At 42.1% G+C, this 25,717-nt stretch overlaps 1 protein-coding gene across 2 annotated transcripts in view; it reads left to right on the top strand.

The window, feature by feature from the left end:
* nlgn3a (neuroligin 3a) overlaps positions 1–25,717 on the top strand; it is a 114,938-nt gene that overhangs the window by 80,014 nt on the left and 9,207 nt on the right. For both annotated transcript variants that reach the window (XM_044364389.1, XM_044364388.1), the window contains one exon: positions 22,951–23,740. In XM_044364389.1, coding sequence (XP_044220324.1) covers positions 22,951–23,740 — 790 coding nt within the window. The remainder of the gene's footprint in view (positions 1–22,950; positions 23,741–25,717) is intronic.

The raw sequence follows: 25,717 nt of genomic DNA on the forward strand, positions 1-25,717 counted from the left end.
GGGGGAGTAGTGGCTGCAGCTCCTGGCTATGCCCCTGCGTTCTTTGATCCTGTTAGGCTTTAGATCAATTAAACCAATAGCTGCATCATATTGCTCCCAGACTGTCTCGTCTGTTTCCCCTCTCGAGTGGTCTAATGACTTGATAGAGGTGTCTGTCTGTCTGTCTGTCTGTCTGTCCATTTCCTGCTACACTTGCCTCGACTCCAGCGCCTTAATCTGAGGCAATTTCTTCAGCTCCTTTCCCTGTTTCTTATAGCAGTTTCTTTCTTTCTCCCACCCCCATGTCTCCCTTTCGTCTTCTCACCATGTCTCTCTCTCTCTCTCTCTCTCTCTCCCTGCCTCAGTCTTTCTCTCTCTGGCACCAGTGTAAAGCATCCATTATAGAGCGATGCATGGGTGTCTGTGTGAGTGGGAGAGAGGGACTTGGCACTCCTCCTGCCCCACCTGCAGAGGAAGCACTGACAGCTGAGCACTGGGGGCTCATCTCTCCCCCTCCTCCTCCTCCGCCCATCTCTACATCTCTACTGACCTCCCTCCTCCTCTCACACCTTCTCTATCTCTCTCACTCTCTCATCCTCTCTTTATTCCCTGTTGTTCCACACATATTGGCCCAATTTCTGCTACCACTCACTAGTTTCCCTTACACTACTTTCCCCTTTCATTATATCCATCCATCTTTTTCTTTTTGCACTGTCTGTTCTCTTTTTTGTCTTCTTCACTGCACAATTTTGTTTCTTATCCAAGGTTGTATATGTGTTTATTCATTAGGCATTCCACACCAGGCAACACAGTTGGCTGGATGTTGAACCATGTGTTGTTAAATAGACTGTTATTTCCGTGTTTGTCTGCCAGATGAACAACCACGGTGTAATTAGATGAACTTTGCCCTTTAGTGATGACCACGAGCACTCTGTGTTTGCTTGTTTTTGCTGACAGCTCACCTCTGTGGCTAGCTAGGTCAGTCCTTCAGTGTTCATACATCTGTTTATCTCTGCTGAGAAAAAGGCGCTCAATGCCTCTGCATGAACAACAGACGGATGGTGTGGAGCTACTATGCTGTGCTTGAGAGTGCCGGTGTCAGTTTCACAGGTTTTCATAACGTGATTTATATACATCTGCTGTAGCGGGAAGGGAACAGTACCTGGTGTTTCAAACTGTTTCGGGTGATGTTTTTCAAACTTCCAAATTATTTTGAAATAGGAAATGAATGATTTTGGGCACACTTAATTCTGGTTTAACTGCTTCATCTGTGCAGAGAGGCAAATACTTGTTTACCGCTTTACTTCATGATTACAGGCATCCAGGAATATATCATTCTGTTTAAATAGAGCTTGCTTGCTGCAGTCTGTGCTTACAGACAGAATGATTTGGAGGGAAAATAGTTTTTTCAGTGTGTGATAAGAAGTGTCGCATATAGAAAAAAAAACATCAGTCCAATTACTTTGCTGTAGGACTAAGCTGGTGTGATTTGCTTGGTGGGAGCCTATAACAATGTGATACAAAGAACGGAATCCATGGTATGCCATCTGGATCCCTATAAAATGCTGTAACTGTCCACTGTGTGTGTGTGTGTGTGTGTGTGTGTGTGTGTGTGTGTGTATGAACATGTGCACTCACAAGCCATAGCCTGCCTACCAAGACGTTCAATTCTGGGCATTGCAAATGCATTAGCCTTAGCTGTGAAATTTGCATAGTCTGAGCACAATGAAATCCCCAATGAGACGAACTTCAGCAAACATGCTGACAAGCAGAAACCTCTACTATAAAGGGCCAGCATTGTGCAACCTGACAAAAAGACTAAATCTTTAGCTCTCAGGCCCGCAAGGCTGTAATAGATTTTTAGCTTAGAGAGGTAACATAAGCTATAGATCCTTTTCAGTGGTAAAAGAGAGCGACTCACAAAATCGAATGCCTCTGTCGGAGAACAATATTGCCAATGTGCTATCTCACAACTTCAAGACAATTTCCTCCTCTAGAAGAGGAAATTCAACATCAAGTCACCATGTTCATATTTGGTTAATATCTGGGCTGCGTCGCTACCTGTTGCTGTAGACTTTAAAGTGAAAACCTACTTAAAGAAGAAAATGGCACATGACAGCGATACTTTGACTGTAACAGAAAATAGCATCCGTATGCTTTTAACAAACTAGCTTGTACAATGTTATTCACACCTTTACCTAAATCAAACGTGGGGTGAGAAACTATCTGACATGGAGAAGCACTGGATTATAATCAGGAAAAGCACATGTGTAGCTCAGGGGTTACTTTCTGAGCTTTTTGTGCTGTTTTCCCAGTCAAATAGAAATCTCACTACCATCTGCCCTCAAAGAAGCACATAAAATGGCCAACTTTCACGGTATTAAAAATAAGATTATCCCACAGTGGCTAACCTTACACGTAAATTGCAACACTTGGTGGAGCTGCTTAACAGAAAAAGACCTCCAGGGGCACCTTAAAGCCTTTACAGTATGTGTAAGGATTTGAAAATTTGCAGGAACTAATCCAGGGACACATCAACTGCACCGGTTTTCAGCACCCTTCAGAAGATTGTCTCATTTTTCAACAAACAAAAACTTATTCCATCAGAATAATTTAAATAATAAATAAAGATGCTAGAATCACATAAAAATTATAGGTCTACACTTTTCTTTGATGTTTCAAACTTTGGGCAGTTTCATCAAGCTGTTTTGGGCTTCGTATGATTTCACTATAAAACATAATGGCTGACTCAATTCATACAGCAGTCAAATAAAAAGAAAAGTAATTTTGCTCCCCCTGAACAGCTGGAAGTCTTTTATTGTGAAGCAGCTGCAGGAAGTGCTGAGGAAGTGTTTGCTGACGGAGCACAGCCATGAAGTGGATCAGAAACCAAGTGAGGCTCCTATCTGTCAGATGAAACATTGGAACAAGGAACATAGGAATAGATCAAAACTCCCAGTGCGACTCCTATGTTATCTATGAACTAACAAATGCAGATTAAAGCAAACACTAAAAAGCAAGTTTTCTCTCAAAGCTGTTCATGATGAGCAGTTTAGTATTCACTGCAGTGGCAGAAGTAGCGGTGTGAAGAAGGAACAGAGAAGAAATTGCAGAGTACTCGAAACCCTGCCTATTTTCACACCTAAACACACCTGGCTAATTGCTGCAAAATATAAGTGTAGACGTTCAGAATCTCAACATCTCTTGCCTGAGCTCTGACCCTGTCTCTTGTTCAGAACAGCTCTTCATTTAAAGTATGCAGCAGCCTTGACAGCTAAAGTGACTGCTGAACAAAGGAAAAAAGAAATGCCTGCAAAGTGAATCTTAACCCATGCATCATTTGAAGGTAACCTGGGCCCTCGTCAGACAATCAAGCTTCTGACAGACAGTCAACATTTAACTTAAACAAATAGTACTATTTGCCGACCAAAGATAATGCTGCATCATGCTTTTATGAAATGAAAAATAGGCATCGCTTGTGAAACATTTCCTCTCGTTTAAGTGAAGGCTGTTCGGAGTGCATGCATCCTACGCAGTATTTCAGATGTTGACAAACCCATATGGCATGCCACTAATCTTGATCGATGCCCACCACTGTGAACACTGCTCACACTGTAGAGGATAATGAAATGTAGCAATACAACATTTCACAAAAATCATCACAGTGATCTATTTATTATCCATTATGAGAGGCATCATGCCTTCTGCTGTTTTCCAGTTGGAAAAACAATGCAAAGAGTGTTTACTTTACAAACACAGAGCAGCACAGAGTGCTCATAAAAAAGTGTGCTCTCGCCCAATGTGCTATTCTTAGGGTTCTCCTTAGAGCCACTATCTAATTGGAGCCTTGGTTGTCCTACCGGTGAAGCTATCCTCCACACACACTTTTTATGAGGCCTGTGAGTGACTGAGATCCCCTTTCTGGGTATCTGTGGCTGTTCTCCGGCATGTCCCGGGACTCCTGCTCATCGGTGAGGGCTTCATTAGCCGGGGATGGGAGGTGGCAGCAGAGAGAGAACAGCTGTTTAGCTAACCACTTGCATTGTTAGCCAGCCTTCTCCGTATGCCTAACTGCCTAAATCCGTCCCCTAGCTGCTAATAGAATGCTCATTAGGAGAGGAGAGGGAGACTTGATGGGAAACAGCGCTACTGTGCTACAGCCCTACCAGCTTCTGCTTCTCCTCCTCTCCCTCTGGTCTCTATTAAAGAGCTGTACGGAATAAACCTTCCCTCTGTGGATCAACTACCTACCCAGCCCATTTTGACCCCCGACCCGGACCCCCTGGGAAAGACAGGGGATGTATGGTTACCTGAGTTGTCCTAGGAGACAGCCACCGGCTTCTGTGATAGCAAAACATGTTCCATACACTTGCAGAGATACAGAAAGATACAAGATTACAAAATCCCAGAGGACAGACAGATGATACCTTCTGCGCTGAGCCCTGAAGATAGAGGGGGCTAGTTTGGTGTGTGTATGTGTGGTTTTTTTTCACAAATTTACCCTGAGCAGTACGGTGTTAAATTATTCAAACACTGTAGATTGTGCCGCCGTAATTTGTCAGGAACCCAAAAGCACAAGTCTATTTCTCTGTGTCAAAACTGATGAAGCTGGCAAGGAGGATGGAAAGCTGCGACATCAGAGATGGCACGAGATGTGAATATCTGATGGTGTTCATGGGAACAGCCACATATCAGAGCCAAAAATGCTGCACCCCTGTCACAGTGAAAACACATCTCTGGCTGAAAAAGGGTGGCCCATGTTTGATTAAAATTCAAAGGAGGAAAACATGATGCCATGGAAGTGCTTCACTGAATTAACATAGGCCAGTTTCTAACATTCTCATTCCCTATGCAGAATTGCAGGGAAACAAAGTGCACAGTAACATGGGGGGAGACTGGCAGAAATCAATGTGTGGTAGAAGTGATATGCTCCGAGCTATTTACAGTAAGTGACAACATCTGTAGACTCTGCTGTCGTGTGGAAATGTACTCTGGAATAGTGTACACAGAACATATATATATATATATTGCCTATGAAGAATAAATGTATTGGCCAAGTATAAGACAACTATGATAATAAGACACGTCTCCCTTTTACAAAACCTGTTTTTGAACACTTTGTGAAGAAAACTGAATAATCAAAAAAGGTAGAGTGATATACATATCTTTTAAATTAAGATTGGGCAACACGAAAATACTATGAGACAATATAAATTTGTCAACTGCCAGACATTTTGTCGTACTGTTATTTGACCATTGTGAGCAATGTATGAGCAGGACTGCTTTCTGGAAATAATGGATTTGTAGGTGATTTTTGCATCAGTGTGATGAAGTACATTGATTTGTCAGGTATTAAACGTGCAGGATTTACAAATTCTTGGTTATTTAATCTCTTAGTGAGTTTCTTAGTGATTTTTCAGAAAAATGCACAATATCAACATAGAAATCAACATTGATATCTAAAATTACATATACCATGATACAGGATTTTTTCTTGTTAAAATGTATTCTCACATTTTAATTGAAATAATATATAGTACATCAATAACACATAAAGATTTGAAAAACATGTTGTTCAAATCAAATGCTAAACATTATAAAACTGTAGCCTACTGGTATCTTTAATTCCATTATACCATTTCAAAGACAATCAGCATTAACTGATGTATTAGTGTATTAATAATCATAAACGCTGAGCAGATGGTGAAGGTATTTTCCCCCCTGCTCACTACTCTTCTTTTCTAAACCAGCAACAGAGAAAGAAAAACAGACAGACAGGCAGGCAAACAGAACAAAGTCAAGAGAGACTGACAGAGAGTTTAAATGCGTAATGACATTTATGTCTAGTCCACAAATGTAAGACGACATCACTTTTTTAAAAAAAACAACATTGTCTTATATTTAGGTCAATATGGTAATAGAACTGGACTTTATAACAGCCGTATACTGTCGGTCATTACTTATGTTTTTGTGACTAATTTCTTGAGACATTTCTTGTGACTAATTAGACTCACTCACCATAGAAGAACAACACTACATCAACAACATCCAGTCTCTCACTGCAAGCAATATCGACATCCAAGGAGCATCGGCTTTCTGTAGTTTCAATCCAACAAAAGTTTTAAGGACCACCTCACTTTTTGAACATGATGTCAACTATGAAACTATGGATCACCTGAAGAATTTTTATTTTTCATGCCAGAAGATGCTTCACAATAAGTGGCGTGCAGTTAAATATATCAGGAAAGAAATTATCCCATGAGGCCTATGTATCCTTAAGCCTTCCTCCTTTGGTAAGGACAATCTAGCGTTCATCACTGCATGGAACAGTGTTATTTCTTTCCATTAATAGCCATCACCATACAGTTACCTTAATGGGGAAGAAGGCAAACTCCAAAATGAGGCACTAAAGAATGAACAGCACCTTGAGACTTTTGCAAGAGAAAACAAGGACGTGCTAAAACAAATGGAGGACATTGACATGAAACTAACTGAATATGAGAATGAAATCAAAGATCTCAAGAAAGACAAATCCTTAAGAGATGAGAAGGACTACAAGAAGGGATATACATGTCCCTGGCGCAAACATAATCATAGCTCAGCACCGAAACCTCCCACTGCACCTGAGCATCATCCAACACACAATCTTTAGAAAGTTTGATTTAAGAACACAAGGACCAACATAACTCCTCAAGCCATTGTGCCCATCCCTTTTTATTGGACAAGAGTCAGTTTCCACCTCCGAAATCCCAGACCAGTGGAGATCCAAAGCCAAACACATGACGGGGCAAGAGGAAGAGATCAATTCAACTCTCTGTGGGCCAGATCCGAAGGTCAAAGAAGAAATCGGCGGTTGTCAACCTGAGCAGCACTGAACTGACCTCTACTCAGCTCTCTGCACTTGAACTTGGCCTTTCCTTTGTTCCAACCTCTTCTGTAAGTCAATGTGAACTCTTTATAGACCTATAGAAATTTCTCAGAGATGTGAGACAAAAAATATTTTTCATGAAAAAATATCCCTCTCAGAACTCTATTCCAAATAACACTTTAAAATTAAAAATACATTTAAAATCAAAAGCAATTTGTATCCACCCAAGAATAGAGCTCATTCAGTAGAGACATATTGTAGACTTGTAGAACTGGAATCTGAAAATCATTTTATAAGGAAAAGTTTCACTTCACACAATTTGACAAAAAATCAACAGAAAGCATTGTCTTAACTTGAGAGTAGCAGATCCATCGTCATTAAAGCAGCTGACAAAGGGGGTTCCATTGTTATTATGGACAAGTGCAATAATGGCAATGAAGTTCTCAGACAACTTGAAAATATATAATATATATATAAGGAATACCTTAAGGAGTTGCGAGTATTACTTGAAGAAGGTTTTCTTGATGGTGATATTTCTCTAAACATTTTTGCTGAATGAGCTTCCTTTAGAAACCTTTTTATATTTTTTATCTAAAATTCACAAAAACCCACACCAACCACTTGGGAGACCCATTGTTTCTGGGATTGGAAGTCTAATAGAGAGAATATCATGTTTTGTAGACTACTACATTAAAGACTTTGTACCCACTTTAAGGTCCTTCATTAAAGACAGTTCTCAATTCTTAATTTTCCTTGAAGAACTCCCACCAATTGATTCAGATGTAGTTATATGTACGTTAGACACCTCCTTACACACAAATATTGACCAGCAGCACGGCCTAGACATGCTGGAACATTTCCTTAACATCAGACCAGTGAGAACACCCTCTACCACTTTCCTAGTTAATTTGGCCTCCTTTGCTCTTAAAAGTAACAACTTCTTTTTTAATGACATACCAAACTTCCAGACCTCTGGCACTGCAATGGGCACTAAAATAACACCTCGTTTTGCATGTTTTTTTGTTGGTCACCTGGAAGAACAAATACTGTATGAATCACAAAAGAAAAAAAACCTTCCCTTTACTTGTTTCTTGGAAGCGTTATATTGATGGTGTATTTTTACTTTGGAAAGGACTAATCCCCACTCTATTACAGTTTATGAATGGCCTGAGATTCACACTTAACTATAGCCTCAAAGAAATGAATTTTCTCAATATAAATGTAACAAAAAAGATGATGTCCTCTCTTCCTCTCTTTACACTAAACCTACAGATCGGGATACACTTCTTCATGCTGAAAGCTTTCATCCCATCCCTCTTAAGAAAAGTCTACCAATAAGACAACTCACTGGACTGAAAAGAACATGCCATATATCAGAACAATATGATTAAAGTAAAGAAGAGATGTTATCCACATTTTAAAAAAGAAATTATCAAGAAGATTGGCTTGTATGTGCAGAAAAAAAGTGGATTCAAAGAGCAGAGAGAACTTATCTGCAAGCTAAAAAAAATCCTCCAAATCAAACCTTATTTACTTCACTACATTCATCCCTAAAACTGAGAACATCAAAGACATAATTTTAAAACATTTGCATATTCTTCAAAATGACCCATCCTTGCAAGAAACATGTAAAGATCTACATATGGTAACTTTTAGAGGAGGAAGAAACATAAGGGTCATGGGTTGTTAGAGCATGTCAGCATTGCAAACTCCTGAACCATAATTCACAACTAAACCTCCACAAGGCAACTTTAAGTGTGGAGTCTGCATATATTGCCAATATACCAAAAACCTTTAGTCTTTTAATTACCCTACCAATGGAAAAACCATTAACATTAGGGACTTTATTACCTGTAAAACAAAAATTGATATACATGACACAGTGTCCATGTGGTAAAATATATATAGGTGAGCATATCCCTTAACAGGAGCTCCATTAAGAGGAATGATATTACCACTCCTGTTGCAAGACATTTCAATGAAAAGCATCACATTTCATCTCTATTTTTATAGGCAAAGAAGTGATTAAGTCCAGCCAAAGAGGTGGTAATGTCAATTTTCTCAGGAAAAAGAGAGAAGTATTTTGGATTTTCTATTTCAAAAGTTGAAATGAATGAGGGCTTCTCAGTTAATGAGTTTTTATAGTGGTTCTTAAATGTCTATCATTTATGTGGTTTTATAGTGGTTTTTATGATGTAGCTTGCTGCTCTTCCTACTCTTTTCCTTCTCTCCTATATAGCACAAACTGCACAAACATATAAAAAGTTTTTGGTTTTTTTTGTTTTGTTTTGTTTTTAATTAAAGTGTTTCTAAAGTATGCCATATCAAATAGGTGCATTTTGGATTAAGGTCTCTTCTGTACAAACTCAAGTACCACCTCTTAGTTGCACTTCTCCAGTTAATGGACCAAATATGATGTTACCCATGTCCCTTATTGGACACCTTGCCTCTCTGCCAGTCTGGGACATACCTACCCTATTTAAATGTTGTTTGTAATGTGTTTCATGATGACCCCGATGAAGGCCACAAGCCGAAACGCATTGGTCAAACAATAAAGTTGTTCTATATTCGTGTTGCTGTGTTTGACCTATTTAGACGTATATTGATTTGTCAGGTATTTATTGTACAGGATTTGCAAATTCTTTAATCCCTTAACAGTACATCAATAAAAACACATAAACAAATCTTAAAATCAAGTTATTCAAATCAAACACTAAACATTATAAAACTGTAGCCTACTGGTATCTTTAATTCCATTATACCATTTCAAAGACAATCAGCATTAACTGATGTATTAGTGTATAAACACTGAGCAGCTGGTGAAGGTATTTTCCCTCCTGCTTACTACTCTTCTTTTCTAAACTAGAGACAGAGAAAGAAGAACAGACAGGCAGGCAGAGGGAGAGAGAAAGGGAGACAGCGAGGGAGGGACGGCAAAACAGTCAAAAACACAGACAGAACAAAGTCAAGAGAGACTGACCTGACAGAGAGTTTAAATGCGTAATGACATTTATGTCTGGACACAAATGTAGGACAACATCACTTTTTCGAAAAGAAAAAAACATTGTCTGATATTTAGGTCAATATGGTAATAGAAGATGAACAAACTGGACTATTTGTCATTAATGGCCATATACTGTCGATCATTATTTATGTTTTTGTAACTAATTTCTTATTTCATTGTTGTATTTCATTTGGTGAGGACAATTAAGAGTATTCATATATATAATCATTGCAATGTAAAAATTTACCACCTACATTTGTAAGAAATTGTCAGCACAAGTGAACCAACGTCACTACCCACCTACTCTATATGCTCTATATATCTATAACCCCACAGCTGCAGAAAAGAAAGAATTGAAAAATAGAAATAATCAGATTATGATACTCATAATACTGTGATATTATACTCTTTTATTTCAAACATTTCAAAAAATGCAAAATCTATATAGATTTAAGTATGTTTTGCTGTACATGTAGAACTCAAACTGTGATTGTTAACCTTAAAAACATCATGTGAGTTGTACAGATAAAGAGTAATATAGATAAATGCTATGATGCTCACAATTACCATCATTAATCATAATATCTTGAAATCTCCAAGAGCACCATAGCAACAACCTGAATGTAAATTTCTAATCTGTGTGTTACAGACCAGACCCGTGTGTTATTTTTTTTTGTGGTGATGGAGGCTGACAATGACACACTCTATAGTAATGGCAATAGGCTTACCGATGCCACTCTGAATGTGTGCTGGAAAAGAATGTCTGTGGGTGAGATATGTGTCAAGTGTTGTGACGTTAGTTGCTGTTGAATATGTGTTAGCTTGACATTGAGATAGTGGAGCGTGCCAGCATGCAGCCTAACTGATTACTCTCAGTCACACACACACACACACACACACACACACACACACACACACACACACACACACACACACACACACACACGCGAGCACGCCTGTACACACATAACTCATCTCCACAGACTCACATCGATACTGCACAAACATAAACCTACGTGCACAAACACTGGGACGCACATTCTGAACACACAGCGCATACACACACACACACACACACACAGACACACACACACGCAGCTCTGGCTCTGGCAGGTCCAGACCCATGGGATTGACTGTCATTAAAGGTTCGCCTGCGTAAATATTTCCCCCTATGCTCGGCTCACCTCAGCTCAGCTTCGTACACATGCAAACACACACACACACACACACACACACACACACAGAGTCCATGTGTACATGTAAGTCCACATACACTCCCACTCCAGGGGATTTCATGTGGCTACAGCTGTGTGCCTACTGGCACTGGCAGCAAGAGACACAACAGAGAGAAGAGAATATAGAGGAAGATATGGAAACGGACAGCTTGCAGTGAAAGGCATGTTACCATGGAAAAGAGGACAAAAACATGAGAAAGAAAACTGTGCAGTCTTGCGTACGACCGTGATATTTTTGCTTTCCTTTTTTCTTTCCTTTCCTCCATTGCCTACAGCCTGGTTTGAATGTAAAAGACTGATAATCTGAAGTGTGACCGTTGAGGCAGAAAGGCAACTATTGAATGCCTTTCTTACCTCAGCGAGGCAGTCGCACAGCTCCACAAGCAGCATGAAAAGTTCACCAGAATGCAGACGCGTGTGTGTACGCACAAGGACACAACATAAGCAAATAGAATGACACAAGGGAGGACGGCCAGCATGCTCTCTCTCTCTCTCTCTCTCTCTCTCTCTCTTTCTCTCTCTCTCTCTCTCTCTCACACACACACACACATACACATACCCACAAATAAATAGTGAATGAGGCTGCCAGGACAGAGACGCACTGCTCCTCACCATAGCTCAGCTCACAGCTCTCTGCCCTTGTGCCGGGACCTCGGCCTGTCACTCTGCGTTTTACTCCGTGCACCACCACTCCACTGTAAGCAGCCAACACAATTTTAGGTATTGAGGTGGTGAAGAAACTGTCCACCACTACCCATTTGGCCTTTTCAGAGCTTGACAGAAAGGACCGGAGGTAAAAATACACTGCATTCTGTCCTGCCAAAATTGAAAACGGCTGGAGTGCTGCTGTGAAAGGGGAATGTATATAGTCCTTGTTATTTGGCTGGGCCGGTCTGAAATGAGGTTGACACGGCGCCAGACATTGAGATGTTTTCTGTCACTCCATTTTTTGTTTCATATGAAATTCAATATGATACATTAGTGTTCCAAATGGAGACGCAGTGCAATAGATATTAATTACTTGTCCATTACGGTTTGTGACACTATCAATCTGTTATCAGCTGGCTACACCACTGACTGAAATTAACTGTCACTTCTCAATATCAGCCAAGTCATCTCCGTGCTTTATTGCCTTCATTACAATATTCAGTTCTTAAACGGTATCCTTATGAGATCGGACAGTAACCAAGATGTTGCTAATGCAAGAGACGGATGTCACGGCATTTTTATCTGCGCAAAGTTGGTAAATATCAAAGTAAATGTCAGTGTCAGTATCAAACACCTTACAATGGAGCAAGAATGTGTTGTGGACTTGAGGAAATAATGGGAGCACAGCCATATCATGATTTCCTGAGGTTCATGTATATTTGATAGGGCCTGCCAGATGTGGTCTTGGATGTGTGGATGTGTATCAGCAAGCAATCTCTCACTGAGCTTGCAGAAATTAGATTTCATCTCAGGCCCCCAAATCTAATACACAAGCTTATATTTACTCACAGTTGCAGAGCATCATAAGCCAATATGACCCTATAGAGGACTGGCAGAGCCGCGCAAAACACAGTTAAATGAAAATGCTCTGACCAAACTGTTCCGAAAGCCATTGAAGCTTCTTAGCCACGGACTAGCTCAGAATGTAGTTGTTTCTCTCTCGTATGGGCTTAAACTGTCATTTAAAATTAAACTGACAAAAGCCCACTGACAAATAAAATAACACAAAAAAGTTTAGTATTATTTAATCCGCTTACAGAGAATCATAACTGATGTGATGAATCTGATGTATGTTTCTAACCCGTATAGAATTATCTTGCTGTAAAGAAATTTAATTCAACAAAATCATACTGAAATCATTGCGGAGCCTTTTGTATTGAGCTCAAGAACTACGTATATTGAAGATGAAATGGTTGCATGAGTCACTCGGTGCATTGAGATGCCTGTGTCTTCTTCACAATGATTGCAAAGTCACAGTTAGCATGCGGAGAGCCATTTTCCTATGCAGAGAGCCTTCGCCTGCATTGAATACTCTCCGAGGACAATAGCACCCACTGAGGAATTTTAAGAGTCTTCTTGCTTTTCTTTTCTTTTTCCTCCCCTCTTATCCTCCCATGACCTCCCCCCCATTTTTTTCCTCCCTCCCCTCTCCGTCTGTGACACAATGAGAATAGATGTCTACAGCTCAGTTCATCCATATATCTGTCTGTTTGTTTTGCTAAGATATATTTTCTAGTTTGTAGGACAGATAAATGTGTAGTCAGTGTGCTTTTGTTCAGAGGAGGCAGAAATGAAGGATCTCAGATTGATGAACACTTTGGTCAACACATTTTAATCTCTATTACCAAAGTCAACATCTCAGCAACTCGGTGTATTTCCTAATCAAAATAAAAACATTTGAACGGATTGATTTAGATTAGTTTTGCAGCAGATCGATGTTCAGTGGCCGAACGCTGAGTTCAGATAGGCTGCACAAATAGCTCTTAATTGTTGGGATTTCCAGTTGACTTGATTTGTTCGAGCATATTTTCAGGGAGCCCTTCGCTGCCAATGGAACTTTTCCAAGCCATTTTTACAGCAGGACATGTCATAACCCAATTGTCTCAACGTCCACTTACAGTAAGTGGCTATGGTGGCTAAAGAGTCTGCCACAGTAATTGACTCAATGGGAGTTTACAGTATGAAGCATGAGGCAGGGAGGGCAGACATAGTGCTCTCTAGGGATGGGCTGTTGTGACAGTGCTGCTATCTCTCCACCGTGTTACTGGCTACTCACACACACACACAAGTACAAATGCCCACACACTCGCTCAATGCATGCACAAACACAGCGGCTTTCCTCTCAGCAGGTAATTCCACAGTCAGGTGCTGCGATCACGTCTGCGCCATTCCTATCCCGGGCCTGAGTTTCGTTCTCAATCTTTAATGTGTGCCCAAGAATGAGGGCGAGGAGAGGGCGACGCATATCCATCCTATTTTTGTCCGTTGTTTGCATGGTGTGCCGCCTTGAATTAGACCGAGCTTGTGTGGCTTCTGGCTGCAGGGCTACTTGCACAATGGGCAGAGCGGGGAACAGTGGTATCAGATGCTGTGAGAGAGGAACACACAGAGTGACATAGGCACAGCTAGAAGAATATGTTTACGCTGTTGGAGACTGCGCCTAGCCCGGCACATTCATGCCTGGTACAATGGCTAATCAGCTTGGACGACGCTGCTGGTGTGACCACTGACCCTAAAAGGCATCGTTAATAGGGGGAGTCTTTCTAGTAGGTAGAGCACTATAATTCCATGTGGGGTGCAGGAATTACAGCACATCCACGGGAGTTGTTTTTTTTTTTTTGTTTTCCAAGTGTCTCCACTGGTTCTGGTTCATTAATGGTGGTTTAGATTAAAAGAGTTGTTGATGTTCTTGGTCAGAGAAAAAAGGTTGCTGCCCACTAGGTGCTCTGTGAGTGATGCCTAATGAGCTTCCTGAATTATATGCGTGTGTGTGTATTTGTGTGTGTGCGTGTGTGTGTGTGTGTGTGTGTGTGTGTGTGTGTGTGTGTGTGTGTGTGTGTGTGTTTGTGTGTGTGTGCATACACGCTGGTAGCTTTTATGTGGGTGGGCTGTATATTATACATATATTCCATGTTTCCTGTAGGTATTTTTGTGTAAGCTGGAGAAGGATTGGACTTCCCTAGACAAACTATTGATGATATTGAAGATAATGCTGAGGATGTGCAGCTAAGCCAACATGTTAATGCTCTGTTTGTGCATGAATACCATGCACTTTGTTTGTCTTTGTATGTACACTACAATCAAATGTAATCGGGGACATATCCTTTTCTGAACCAGACTCAAAGGCTTGTAAGCAAGTGATCTGCTGTATTGGAAGACTGTGAAAAGGGCCAGGGTAAGCAATAAGCTTCCACCCACCTCCTGCTTTTAGTCGGGATGTGCATATCCATCTCAGTTTCACCTCCAGTACCCCTACAGCTCACAGCTAATTTGTTTCTGCAAGACTTGTTCACTTAGACCGACGTCCCTCTCTCTCTCTCTCCTCTCTCTCTCTCTGCCATTCTTTCTTTCCTTCTTTGCTCTGAATCCCTCTGATTCCCCCCAGGGGGGTGTACATCCCTTGTGATAATTTGTCTGTCACAAATGCAACTGCACCCTCTCCGTGGCTTTCCTTGGCCCAAAAATGAGTTTCAGCCATCCCATCTGGCTGTCACAGGCAAGATGTCGCCAAGAATAGAAGCTTCCCATCCTTCCACATTTCATGGATGAATTGTCATATTTGTGTGTGACTTACATCTTTGACCCTCCCATACTAGACATATTTTACATCAGATTTGTACTTATGGAGCTTCGCTTCCTTGAAGTCAGGGCACTCTTTGTCTCTGGCTGTCACTACTTGCTGCATGTATAAAAATGAGCCACGCTTTGGGGGCTGCTTCACAATGCAGATGGGGTGTAAAACATGGTGCATATATTTAGAAACAGGAGTCAGATGTTTTTCACTGTTATTACACAGCATCCAATTGCACAATCCTCCCATGAAAACCAGTGTCTGTGGGAGCTATAGGCACTAATCATTTCCTCTCAGCACACTGATCTGAAATCTATTTGTGGACACAGTAGGAGAGGAGAGAGGAAATCAGAAAACATCTTTAACAACTTGTCTCATCTAATGAGATTAGCAGCGCCGCTTACACAGTCATGACATGAAGATACACACAGATAACCCTGTAATAACTCATTATTCTTCCCATTTCCACATTGACGCCTAGTCAAGGCTCGCTGACAGCGCATGTTGTTGTGCGTACACAGCTATCAGGCCAATCTAGGCACTGCAGCAGTGTGGAGTGAGCGCGGTGAATACCGCTTCGAATGCCACAGCACAAAGAGAGCTAGCAACAGAGGCACACGGAGATAGCATTCTCTGCTTTTCAGAGGCTGCAGCATTAGTGACACATGCATGAGTGCAAATGGAAAAATTCACCATGCAGGCTCTCAGTTTCTCTTGGTTTGGCAGGGAGGCTGCCAGGGGAGAGAGGGACAGAAATCAATTCCCTATGTGTGTGCACGCATACATGTGTAGTCATGAGAAGTCACAGATGACGTGAACAGTAAGTGCAGTATGAGCATTTTCTTGCAGGTGCATACATTATAAGATCAATAATTATAGAAAATTGGTCTATGTGATGTCCTTCATTTGTCTAAACTTTTTTTTATCTTTTTCCTCGATAACGATGTAGCTATAGGTTTTGCATAAATTACATATTTCTTTTATAGGCTTTTCAACAAACATAAGGAAGGGTTTCTCAGTTACCAGATGTTAACTAAAGAAAGGAGAGCCTACTTGCACCCTGTGATTGTTTAATCCATCAAACACGGTGCCACACGTTTTTCCGACAACGGCGGCAAAGTACTTAAAAGCCACTGTAACCTTTAGGTGTCAAAAGATGCTTTTTAGTCTGTGGTAAGTGAGTAGGTACGTGCCTTATGCTTGTGTTGGTGTCTGTGGGCACCTTAACTGGATCACATAGGATTTTCAAATAAATAGCAGCATTATCCTGCTAAGAGTGCCAGATCCAATTTGTCGTATTGGACAATACAACATAGAAGCACCCAAAAAGTTTAGACAATCACATAGACGTGTTTGAATAGTCAGTTTAATCTGCTTTACTATGAATGACAACACGCACTAATCTGAAATGTCCCAATGTAATAAAACCCTGCCCACGCCAATGCAGGGAAATTAATTCAGAGAAAGCCCAGAAATACTGTTTGACTCAGGTGTGGTGTGCATGCCTGTGATTAGCAGCCAGATTGATGAGTTCAAGGAGGAGCGGTGGCCCTGTTGTGCTCTGCGTGCAGACAGAGGGAGGCTTGCGTGCGTGTGATGATGAGGCCTGGAGTGTGTGGTATTGACCAGTGGATGTCACGTTGTGATTTGTAGGAGATATCACACTCACCAGGCTCAGATGCACATCGATCCTGGAACCTGGGTACAGCCTGTCAATGGGGTCATTTTTATCCTCTCCTCTCCTCTCATGCCTTCTCCCCTTTTGCTTCCTGCCAATCCCCTATTTCCTCTTCTCCACTCATACCTTCTCCTTTCCTCTCACCTCCTCTTCTCCCTCATCCTTTTTTTTTTTTTTTTGATCGTATTCTTCTCTCTCCTCTGTTCTGCTTTCCCATTCCCTCCCTCTTCCCTCCATCCGCCCTCATGGATCAAACTCTTTATCTGGCCTAAGCCACAGCCTGCAGGCAAGCAGGCAGTCTCTACAGAGGCTGGAGCAGAAGACCAACAGCTTCAAACAACATTATATAGGGCTGGCATGAAGCATGTCTCACACTGATAGATGAAAACACTGGCCCCTCAGACACTGCCTTTATATGGACACGAAGAAACACAAGCAGTCCTTCTGTTTCAAAGTCCACAGCTCTTCACTTAAATATTACTACAGCACCTCCCAGGATGTGAGACAGATTTAAATTTTGTCGGAATTAGGCAACAGCACACTTTTGTGTTCTGATCCATGCAAAACAAATCCGTCGGTCTCTGGGATGAAGATGCATTTTCTTTGGCAGCTATCCTGTTGGATCATCTGCTATGAAATCAGAGTAAATCTGGTTTAGAGGGAAAACATGTGAAGCCAGGTAACAAGAATAGTTGCAGCCATAAAGGAGCAAATGCACGCAATGAATCATGGGTAGTAAGACCTATTTTGGCCATTTTATGTCATGTTTCATTTTTAATGTTTAACCAAATAAGTACTACAAATAACAATCTTGCATGGATTAAAACTCATGCACACACACACACACACACACACACACGCATGTGCGTGCACAGCCTGGATGCTTTTGTGCTGGGAATCCAGGAAGTGTATTCAGTGACACTATTACCGTCTCAGAAATCTGTGGCTTGCCCTTTTCCTAATTCCGTCAGCTCTTGTTTTGTAGTTGATAAGTTCGATGTTAGACAGAATTTTTAATGGAACATAAAACAATGTAGGTGTTGTTTCAGGGCTGCCAGACCAATGTGAAATTATCCATGGACTAATGCATGATCAGACCAGAGGCACTTGTGATTAAGTGGATGCAGCCTGTGGTACTGTAAGCTGTAGCCATGGAGACAGCAGCTTTAACCCTGTGTTATGAAATTGCAAGTGGCCAAGGATGTAGGCTACAATTAGGCAAATTTTATAAGTATTCATCTCCCGACAGGCTTTAAATATTTCAGGTGGGATTAAACCACTTCATATATCTTAATCATTTGAACACAAACAAAAAAAAAAAAAATAATGCTGTGGATTCTTAGTATTAGATGAGAATTTTTTAAAAAAGAGTGAGAAAAGCAGCACTGAGAAAGAGAAAGAAAACAAGAGCCTGAGTGAAATGCTGCAAGAGGGGGAGAGCAACATTTATTGAGTGTGTCCAACTGAGTGCTAGCCTAGTTTGACTGTAGACAGAGAGAATGTTTTTGCAGCACAGGGGGCCCTGCATAGTCCACGGGTCTGTGGAGATTTGCTTACACTGAAGAGATGGTGGAGGTAAGATGGCTCAGAGGATTCAGGCTTCGCTGAACGCAGGCTTATGTCTAATAATCAGCAGGAAGGGACTCAGCGTGGTCCCTCAGAAAAGGAGACAGAGAGAGAGTGCTGTAGAGAGAGAGAGAGACAGAAAAACAGAGCAGAGGAAAGATTGAAGGCGAGGGAAAAAAGGAAGTACAAGATCCAGCAGGAGAGAGAAAGACATTTCCCTGTGGCCACGCAATGGCTTTTATGTGTATGACAAAATTTTGATAAGATTTGGCTGCTTTACATATTTTCACCCCTATTAGCTCTTAACGTCATGTGGAATGTTGTTGTGATAATGAATCTCTGACCTATAAAATGATACTTGGACAATCCAAACTTTCAAGGCCATCAGATGAACGCCGCATTAACATTGGTTGTTTTGGATGACATTGTTTAAGGTTGTAGTGGTTTTGCTGGATGGATTTTACAGTCGCATATATTTCAGGGCCAGACAGATAAAACTCACCACCGATGCTTCAGTGATTTTTGCCAGCTGTTCCAGATTACAAAGTACAGTCATTTATAGTGCTCACTGGCATCATCACCAACAGAACATCCTTGTCCATTAACGCGGACTGAAAACTCACACATGCCCATACGTGCCACGTAATACATCAGCAGTGGCACAAAGCACAGCCACGTCATGTTACTCTCTCTCTCTCTCCAGAGATGCAGCATTGGCTCATTAAAATCAGCATTTCATCCATATTGCTGGTATCAAAACATGACCTAAATGTGTGTGTGTGTGTGTGTGTGTGTTTGTTTAAGCCTGTGGATGTGTTTGAGTGTGTGTGTGTGTGTGTTTGTGGATTGTGGCTCTCTAACCTATCCATTGGTCGTCAAACCCACAAGGTCAAGCTTTTCTTTTTTTTTTTTTCTCCTATCAGCTGTGAATTATCTCCACAAGCCACTCCACCAATCCGTGGCCCGAACCGCATGCCCATTTAACGGGCGTCTAGAGAGGGGGCAGCGCGGTCGAGGTCGGCAAACCGCGGCGCAGAGCGACGCGACGGCATTTTAGCAGGGGCCCAATGAGTGATTACCTCAGAGCTCCAGTCATAATTCAGCGTGACCTCAATCTGCCAGTAACGCTATGGCTTGATGGATCTGCTCACAGTTTGGGTGTCGGGTTCTCGCATGTCAAACACAGACAGATGATGATAGGGCTATCTGTTGCTTTTACAAAGTAAAGCGTGCTAGATATGAATGTGACACACATGTTGCTCGTCATCGTGTTCTTTTTGTTTAATTCCTCGGGATGTTGAGTGAGGAGGCATTCGCTGCGTAGATGTCACTGTAGATGCTGAAGACAAAACAATGTCACATATGGTTAACCCCCACCATGATGATGCCTGTCGTCCGACAGTCGATTCATCATCTCTGCGTCTTATCAATCAAAGTCAGCACAAATCCATGTGCATTTACACACACACATGCGCGTGCTCACTGACACACACACAGTACACCTCCTACTGTGGATAATTAGTGGATTCCCTCAGTGGGTGATAGAGCCTGTGCTCTTCTCTCCTCTCTTTCTGACCTTCCCTTGTGAGCCTCCTACCACAGTGGGGCTCATCACATGCAGCTCTAATACATATTTATCGGTCCAGTGACAGCTCATGTGCCCTGGATTTATATCATTCTCGACAAACAATAGTAAAGCCTCAGTCACTCTTCCTCCCTTTCATCAACCAAAGGAGGAGATAAATCTAGTAATGTCAACCTGACTCCATCCTCCTCCTCAGCAGCTGGCCATCTGTGGGTTTCAGGTGCTGACAGACGTGTCACCAAGCCTTGTTGCATTCAAACTGCTCTCCTCATTTATGACAAACGGATTTGATATACGTATGTCTGTCAAATCGCCTTGGCAATCGCAGGAACAGCTCTGCTGGCAAATGTTTTCCTACAGCAACTTCTGATCAAAGACATTTAGAAAGTGGCTGTGGCATGGCTGGCAGCATTGGGATTCAGGACAGACTCCCTGCACCATGACTGGCTCTGTTTGCACAGCGCAATCGAGTCGAGATGTGAAGAGAGGCAATACCACTAAAGAGTGAGGGGAGGGGAAGGGACGGGAGAGGAGGAGGAGAAGGGAGGGATGGAAGGATTAAGCCCCAGCCCCCCTCTCTGCCTCCGAGCAGCCATCTTTCATCTTGCGGCCGCCCCTCTAATGCTTTCAAGTGGGTGAAACCCTCGACATCTGCTTCTGCTCCCTGGGACACAGCACAGGGCACCGTCCTGCAGTGACACACTTCCACAGGACATCTCAAAGGGCAGCGTCAGGGCAAGGCCACAGAAAGCTGATGGTCTCATCCACGTAGAGCGAAGCACATGATGCAGAAACAGAAAAAACGAGCATGACTTCTTGCACCAAGGTTTCATCAAAAACTTGTAGTCTGACATGTATTGAAATTTTCCCCAACAGCCACACTCACGCCCAAAAATCATTGTTCAAATACACAAATTGTGGCTTGTACTGGTAAACACATTCACCATAGATACATTTCACAGTTCACTCACCCAGACACATTAATTCTACTTACTACTTGCGAACAAATAAATGTAAATAGCTCTGTAAATAAACACTTCATCTTCGCCAAGAAGAAATAAGCCCCCCGCCGCCTCTGATTAAGACTACCAAAGTGATATATCTGGCACTTAAGTCTGCTGTTAACCTCATAAACACAAAGACTTCAACACAGCCACCCACACTGGCGCTGAAATATCACACAGAGTCTGCGTGCGTGTATGTGTCTCTGCTCGTCTTTGTGGCTTAAATGTGGAATCGTCTAATGACTTTTTTTTTTTTTTTTTTTAATACATGCCATTTCTGGAGCATTTTATCTGCTGTGGCTTTCAACATGGAATTCCTTGACTCTGGCAGCGATACTGCCATGAGCAATAAAGCGGCATGGTCAAGTGGTAGAAGCTTCATTAATGATTTTTTTCTGAGATCGGTAAAAACAGCACTTGTGAATTCGATACCATATCAGGAGGACGGATGAGTGGTGCTGTCAAGACAGAGATTGCAAGGCATTGGTGATGATGTGAGGGAGGCCTACTGGAGACACAGAGGATGTCATGTCACTTTCACTTGACTGTCTGTAAGGAGAAATTTTTCAAAAGGGATACAATTCAATTATTTCTGAGGAAATTATGTTTGTTATTTGGGATCTGTTCCTCATGGTGAAAAGTCATTTTAGATTTTCTTCATACTGCACTGCAACCAAAATGTAATTTACTGTGATTTGTGAAAGACCCTGTGAGACTATACATTTGTTCTCTCTGGCTTCCAAACCCCCCTCCACCCTTAAAGCCCACCCATCCACCCACATACACACGCCAAACTCTTATGTAGATTCACATTATAGATGGTCTGTTGACTCTTGGTACGGCATGTGTTTATTTCTGTATATTACAAGCAGGAGACCGTGGTGTTCTGTTCAGATTGGTCTTCTTTCATTATGTGCCATGTTTCATTGTGTTGCCAGGTGAATGCGTGCAGCTCCATTCCACCTGCAAAGGCAGGGAGTAGGAGTTTGGTTTTATTTATAGCAATCCACCCACAAACTCCTGTAGAATTTAGTGATCTTTTAGGTAAAAAAATTACTTTTAACTTACACAGGGCACAACTGATGCAGAGGTACTGTGTGTGTGCGTGTGTGTGTGTGTGTGTGCGTGTGCGTGTGTGTGTGTATGTTGATGACTGCAAAAAAGGAGCATCTGTGTCTATAATTGCAGTGTTTGAGGTTCATCCAATTTAAGCTACCTTGAAAAGTACATTAACAGAGGGATGGCATGGGCACAGGGTTCATATATTCGAGAACACTTCAATCGCACTCTGTTGCATTTCTGCATCTCATACTGGGGAAGGAATTCATATTTTGTACGGTATAGTGCAGCCAGTTTTGATGCATCCTCTCTTTGCAACAAAGCCTATAGAGCCATACTGGCAGCATCTGCTCCTGACAAACATAGAGATTATTACAGAGAGAGCATATAGAGATAGATTGAAGGAAGGAAGATGACAGAATGCTGATTCCCTCCTCTGTCTGCGAGTTGTCTGTGAGAACGGGCCATCTGCACATTCATTATCACAACCATGATTCCATTATTGTTCTGTGTGGCAACAAGTACTTATTCTTTCTAGCCTTTCTTATTCTTATCAATTGTGTAGCTGACAATCCCCTTTTGATCATGGCAGCAACAAAATTAACAACTATCGTGTAGTATAGTACATAACTGAATTATCCTTGTGACTCACTTAATACGATTCTGTCTCCTGTTTCCTGTGTCCTTGTGCAGGTCTGTTCCACAGAGCCATCATTCAGAGCGGGTCGGCGCTCTCCAGCTGGGCAGTAAACTACCAGCCGGTCAAGTACACGCGTCTCTTGGCAGAGAAGGTGGGCTGTAATGTCCTGGACACCTTAGATATGGTGGACTGTCTGAGGAAGAAGAGCTCCAGGGAGCTGGTGGAGCAGGACATACAACCTGCCAGGTACCACGTGGCCTTTGGACCTGTAATTGACGGTGATGTTATCCCTGATGACCCTGAGATCCTGATGGAGCAGGGCGAGTTCCTCAACTATGATATCATGCTGGGGGTCAATCAAGGTGAGGGGCTGCGGTTTGTGGAGAACGTGGTGGATTCAGAGGACGGCGTCTCTGGAAATGACTTTGATTTCTCCGTGTCGGACTTTGTGGACAGTCTATACGGATATCCGGAGGGCAAGGACACACTGAGGGAGACTATTAAGTTCATGTACACAGACTGGGCAGACAGGGACAATCCAGAGACCAGGCGCAAGACACTGGTGGCTCTGTTCACCGACCACCAGTGGGTGGAGCCTTCAGTGGTGACTGCGGATCTCCACGCTCGCTACGGCTCGCCCACCTACTTTTACGCCTTCTACCACCACTGCCAGAGCCTGATGAAGCCCGCCTGGTCAGACGCCGCTCACGGAGATGAGGTGCCCTATGTTTTTGGAATTCCCATGATTGGTCCCACTGACCTTTTCCCCTGTAACTTCTCAAAAAACGATGTCATGCTCAGTGCTGTGGTCATGACCTACTGGACCAACTTTGCCAAGACTGGGTGAGTAAAATGACTGTTAGATCTTATATTTCAACAATTATCCTAATTAGGGATTTTATCGATATCAATATTGATACTGGTACTGCTAATTGGTATTTATACTCATCAATATTCCTCCTTAATATTGATAATGGGATTCAATTTTATAACAAGGCACACAAATGCTCAATGTTTCCTTCATTCATTTATTTATTATTTTTTTAGAATCATGATCATGGTATATTTTTAACTGTTCATTAGGTGGGAGAGAGAATTAGGGTGTGAAATCTCGACCAGTGACTGGTTGTCTAGGTTACACGGGTTTGTACAGGAAAAACAACAAGCCTTCCCCTCCGCAATAACAATAATTGCACACAGTTAGTAAGTTGCTCCATAGAACAGGTAACACATCAGATATAAGAAGGCATCAGGTGTAATGGCATACATTTAGGGGCACAGAGTTGCTTTATTTGGATCATGCCACCTAAAGTTATAGTGTTTAAATTTTTTCCTTACTTTACAGTTAATAACTGTGGAGTTGTTTTATCTGGTAACGAGTGTTATCTTGACTTGAGGTGGACTCCGGGCTGCTTGCCAGCTCAAGCTGAGAGACTGGCTGCAGGAACAGTGAAGCAGGAGCCTCTTTGCTCAGCAAATCCAAAACACTGCAAATATATGGCATATTGTCCCATTAGCTCACCAGTGTTACCCTCGTTACACGCAACAACTGCTATACGTGTAGCTTTCGCTGTGGGTTTTCTTCTTCACTTTGCCACAGCTATACTGTTCTTCATAGCATTTCAGCCTGTCTGCTACACGGTTCACAGAATGTAAACAAACCCACAACATAGTCGCACAGCATTAAGGAACACATCGGCTGCACATTTGGAAAAGGTTTACTTAACATTTGGCAATCTAAAAATGCTTAAGGTTAAATGAATGAATGACATTCAAATCCAGATAGCAGTACCACCCGCTGCAGGAGTTTATCAGTATTCTGGTTCTGACCAATCAGGAAACCAGTGCCAATTTAAGACCAGTCCTCTGCATTAGTCCCTAATCCCAGTTTAGATCAGACAGATGCATCGTGGGTCTAATAATAGTAGCAACAAAACATTTGTCTTTTAAACGAGTTCAGCGACACTACTTGTAAATTAGTATAACAAGTGATCACGCAATTATAAACTTGCTATGTTATTAATAGAAAGTAACAGAGAGAGAAATGCTATCTCAGTCCTATTAAAAGGACTTCTGTGCTGCATGAAAGAGGCTGCGGGAAAAAGGAAGCTCTAAAATGGATAGTACAGGACAGAAAAGGCATTTTTCAACAGAGCCATTTTTTCAGAGGTGTTTTTTGCCTGGACTTCCTGGGTCTCAGTCTGAAAACCTGAGACATATTGAATCTGAGGAAGATTAAATGTTCCTCCAGAATGTGTGCTGTGCTATTCGTGCTTGGCTGACTGTTTGGGTTGAGTATGAGTGCATGGCAAGGCCGCCTGCCTTTCTGTATACGTCTTTGTGTGTGCATGTGTGTGTTTGGCTGGAAATACTATCTATGCTCTATTATACCAAGGCCCAAAAGACACAAACTTATCAGGGAGGCATATCAAACTCTTGCCCTCGGCGGTATCGATTCACTCAGCCCGGACCTAGTCGATCACTCGTGCCCTGGGTGACTCCCGCTCCCCACCATGCTCAATTTCACCCCCACCCATCACAAAGGATGGCCATTTTGTATGACTACTAGTTATCATTTCTAACAACTGAAATTTAATTTGACAGTCCCTGTTACCAGAGAGGTATTGATCCCATCCTGAATGGGATGCTGCCTGAAATCTTGTTCTGTTTTTTTATCTGCCTCTATATCATCTGCTGTCCTATCAGGTGGCATTTACATCCAGTCGTCTGGCTGATAGGCTGAGCCCACAGGCCGCCGGCTCTGCTAGATCCTTGAACTGCTAATGGCAGACGAGTGCAGATGGACTGATGTCGGCTGTT

The sequence above is a fragment of the Thunnus albacares genome, chromosome 10 (assembly GCF_914725855.1).
Source record: "Thunnus albacares chromosome 10, fThuAlb1.1, whole genome shotgun sequence".
Classification (NCBI taxonomy): domain Eukaryota; kingdom Metazoa; phylum Chordata; class Actinopteri; order Scombriformes; family Scombridae; genus Thunnus; species Thunnus albacares.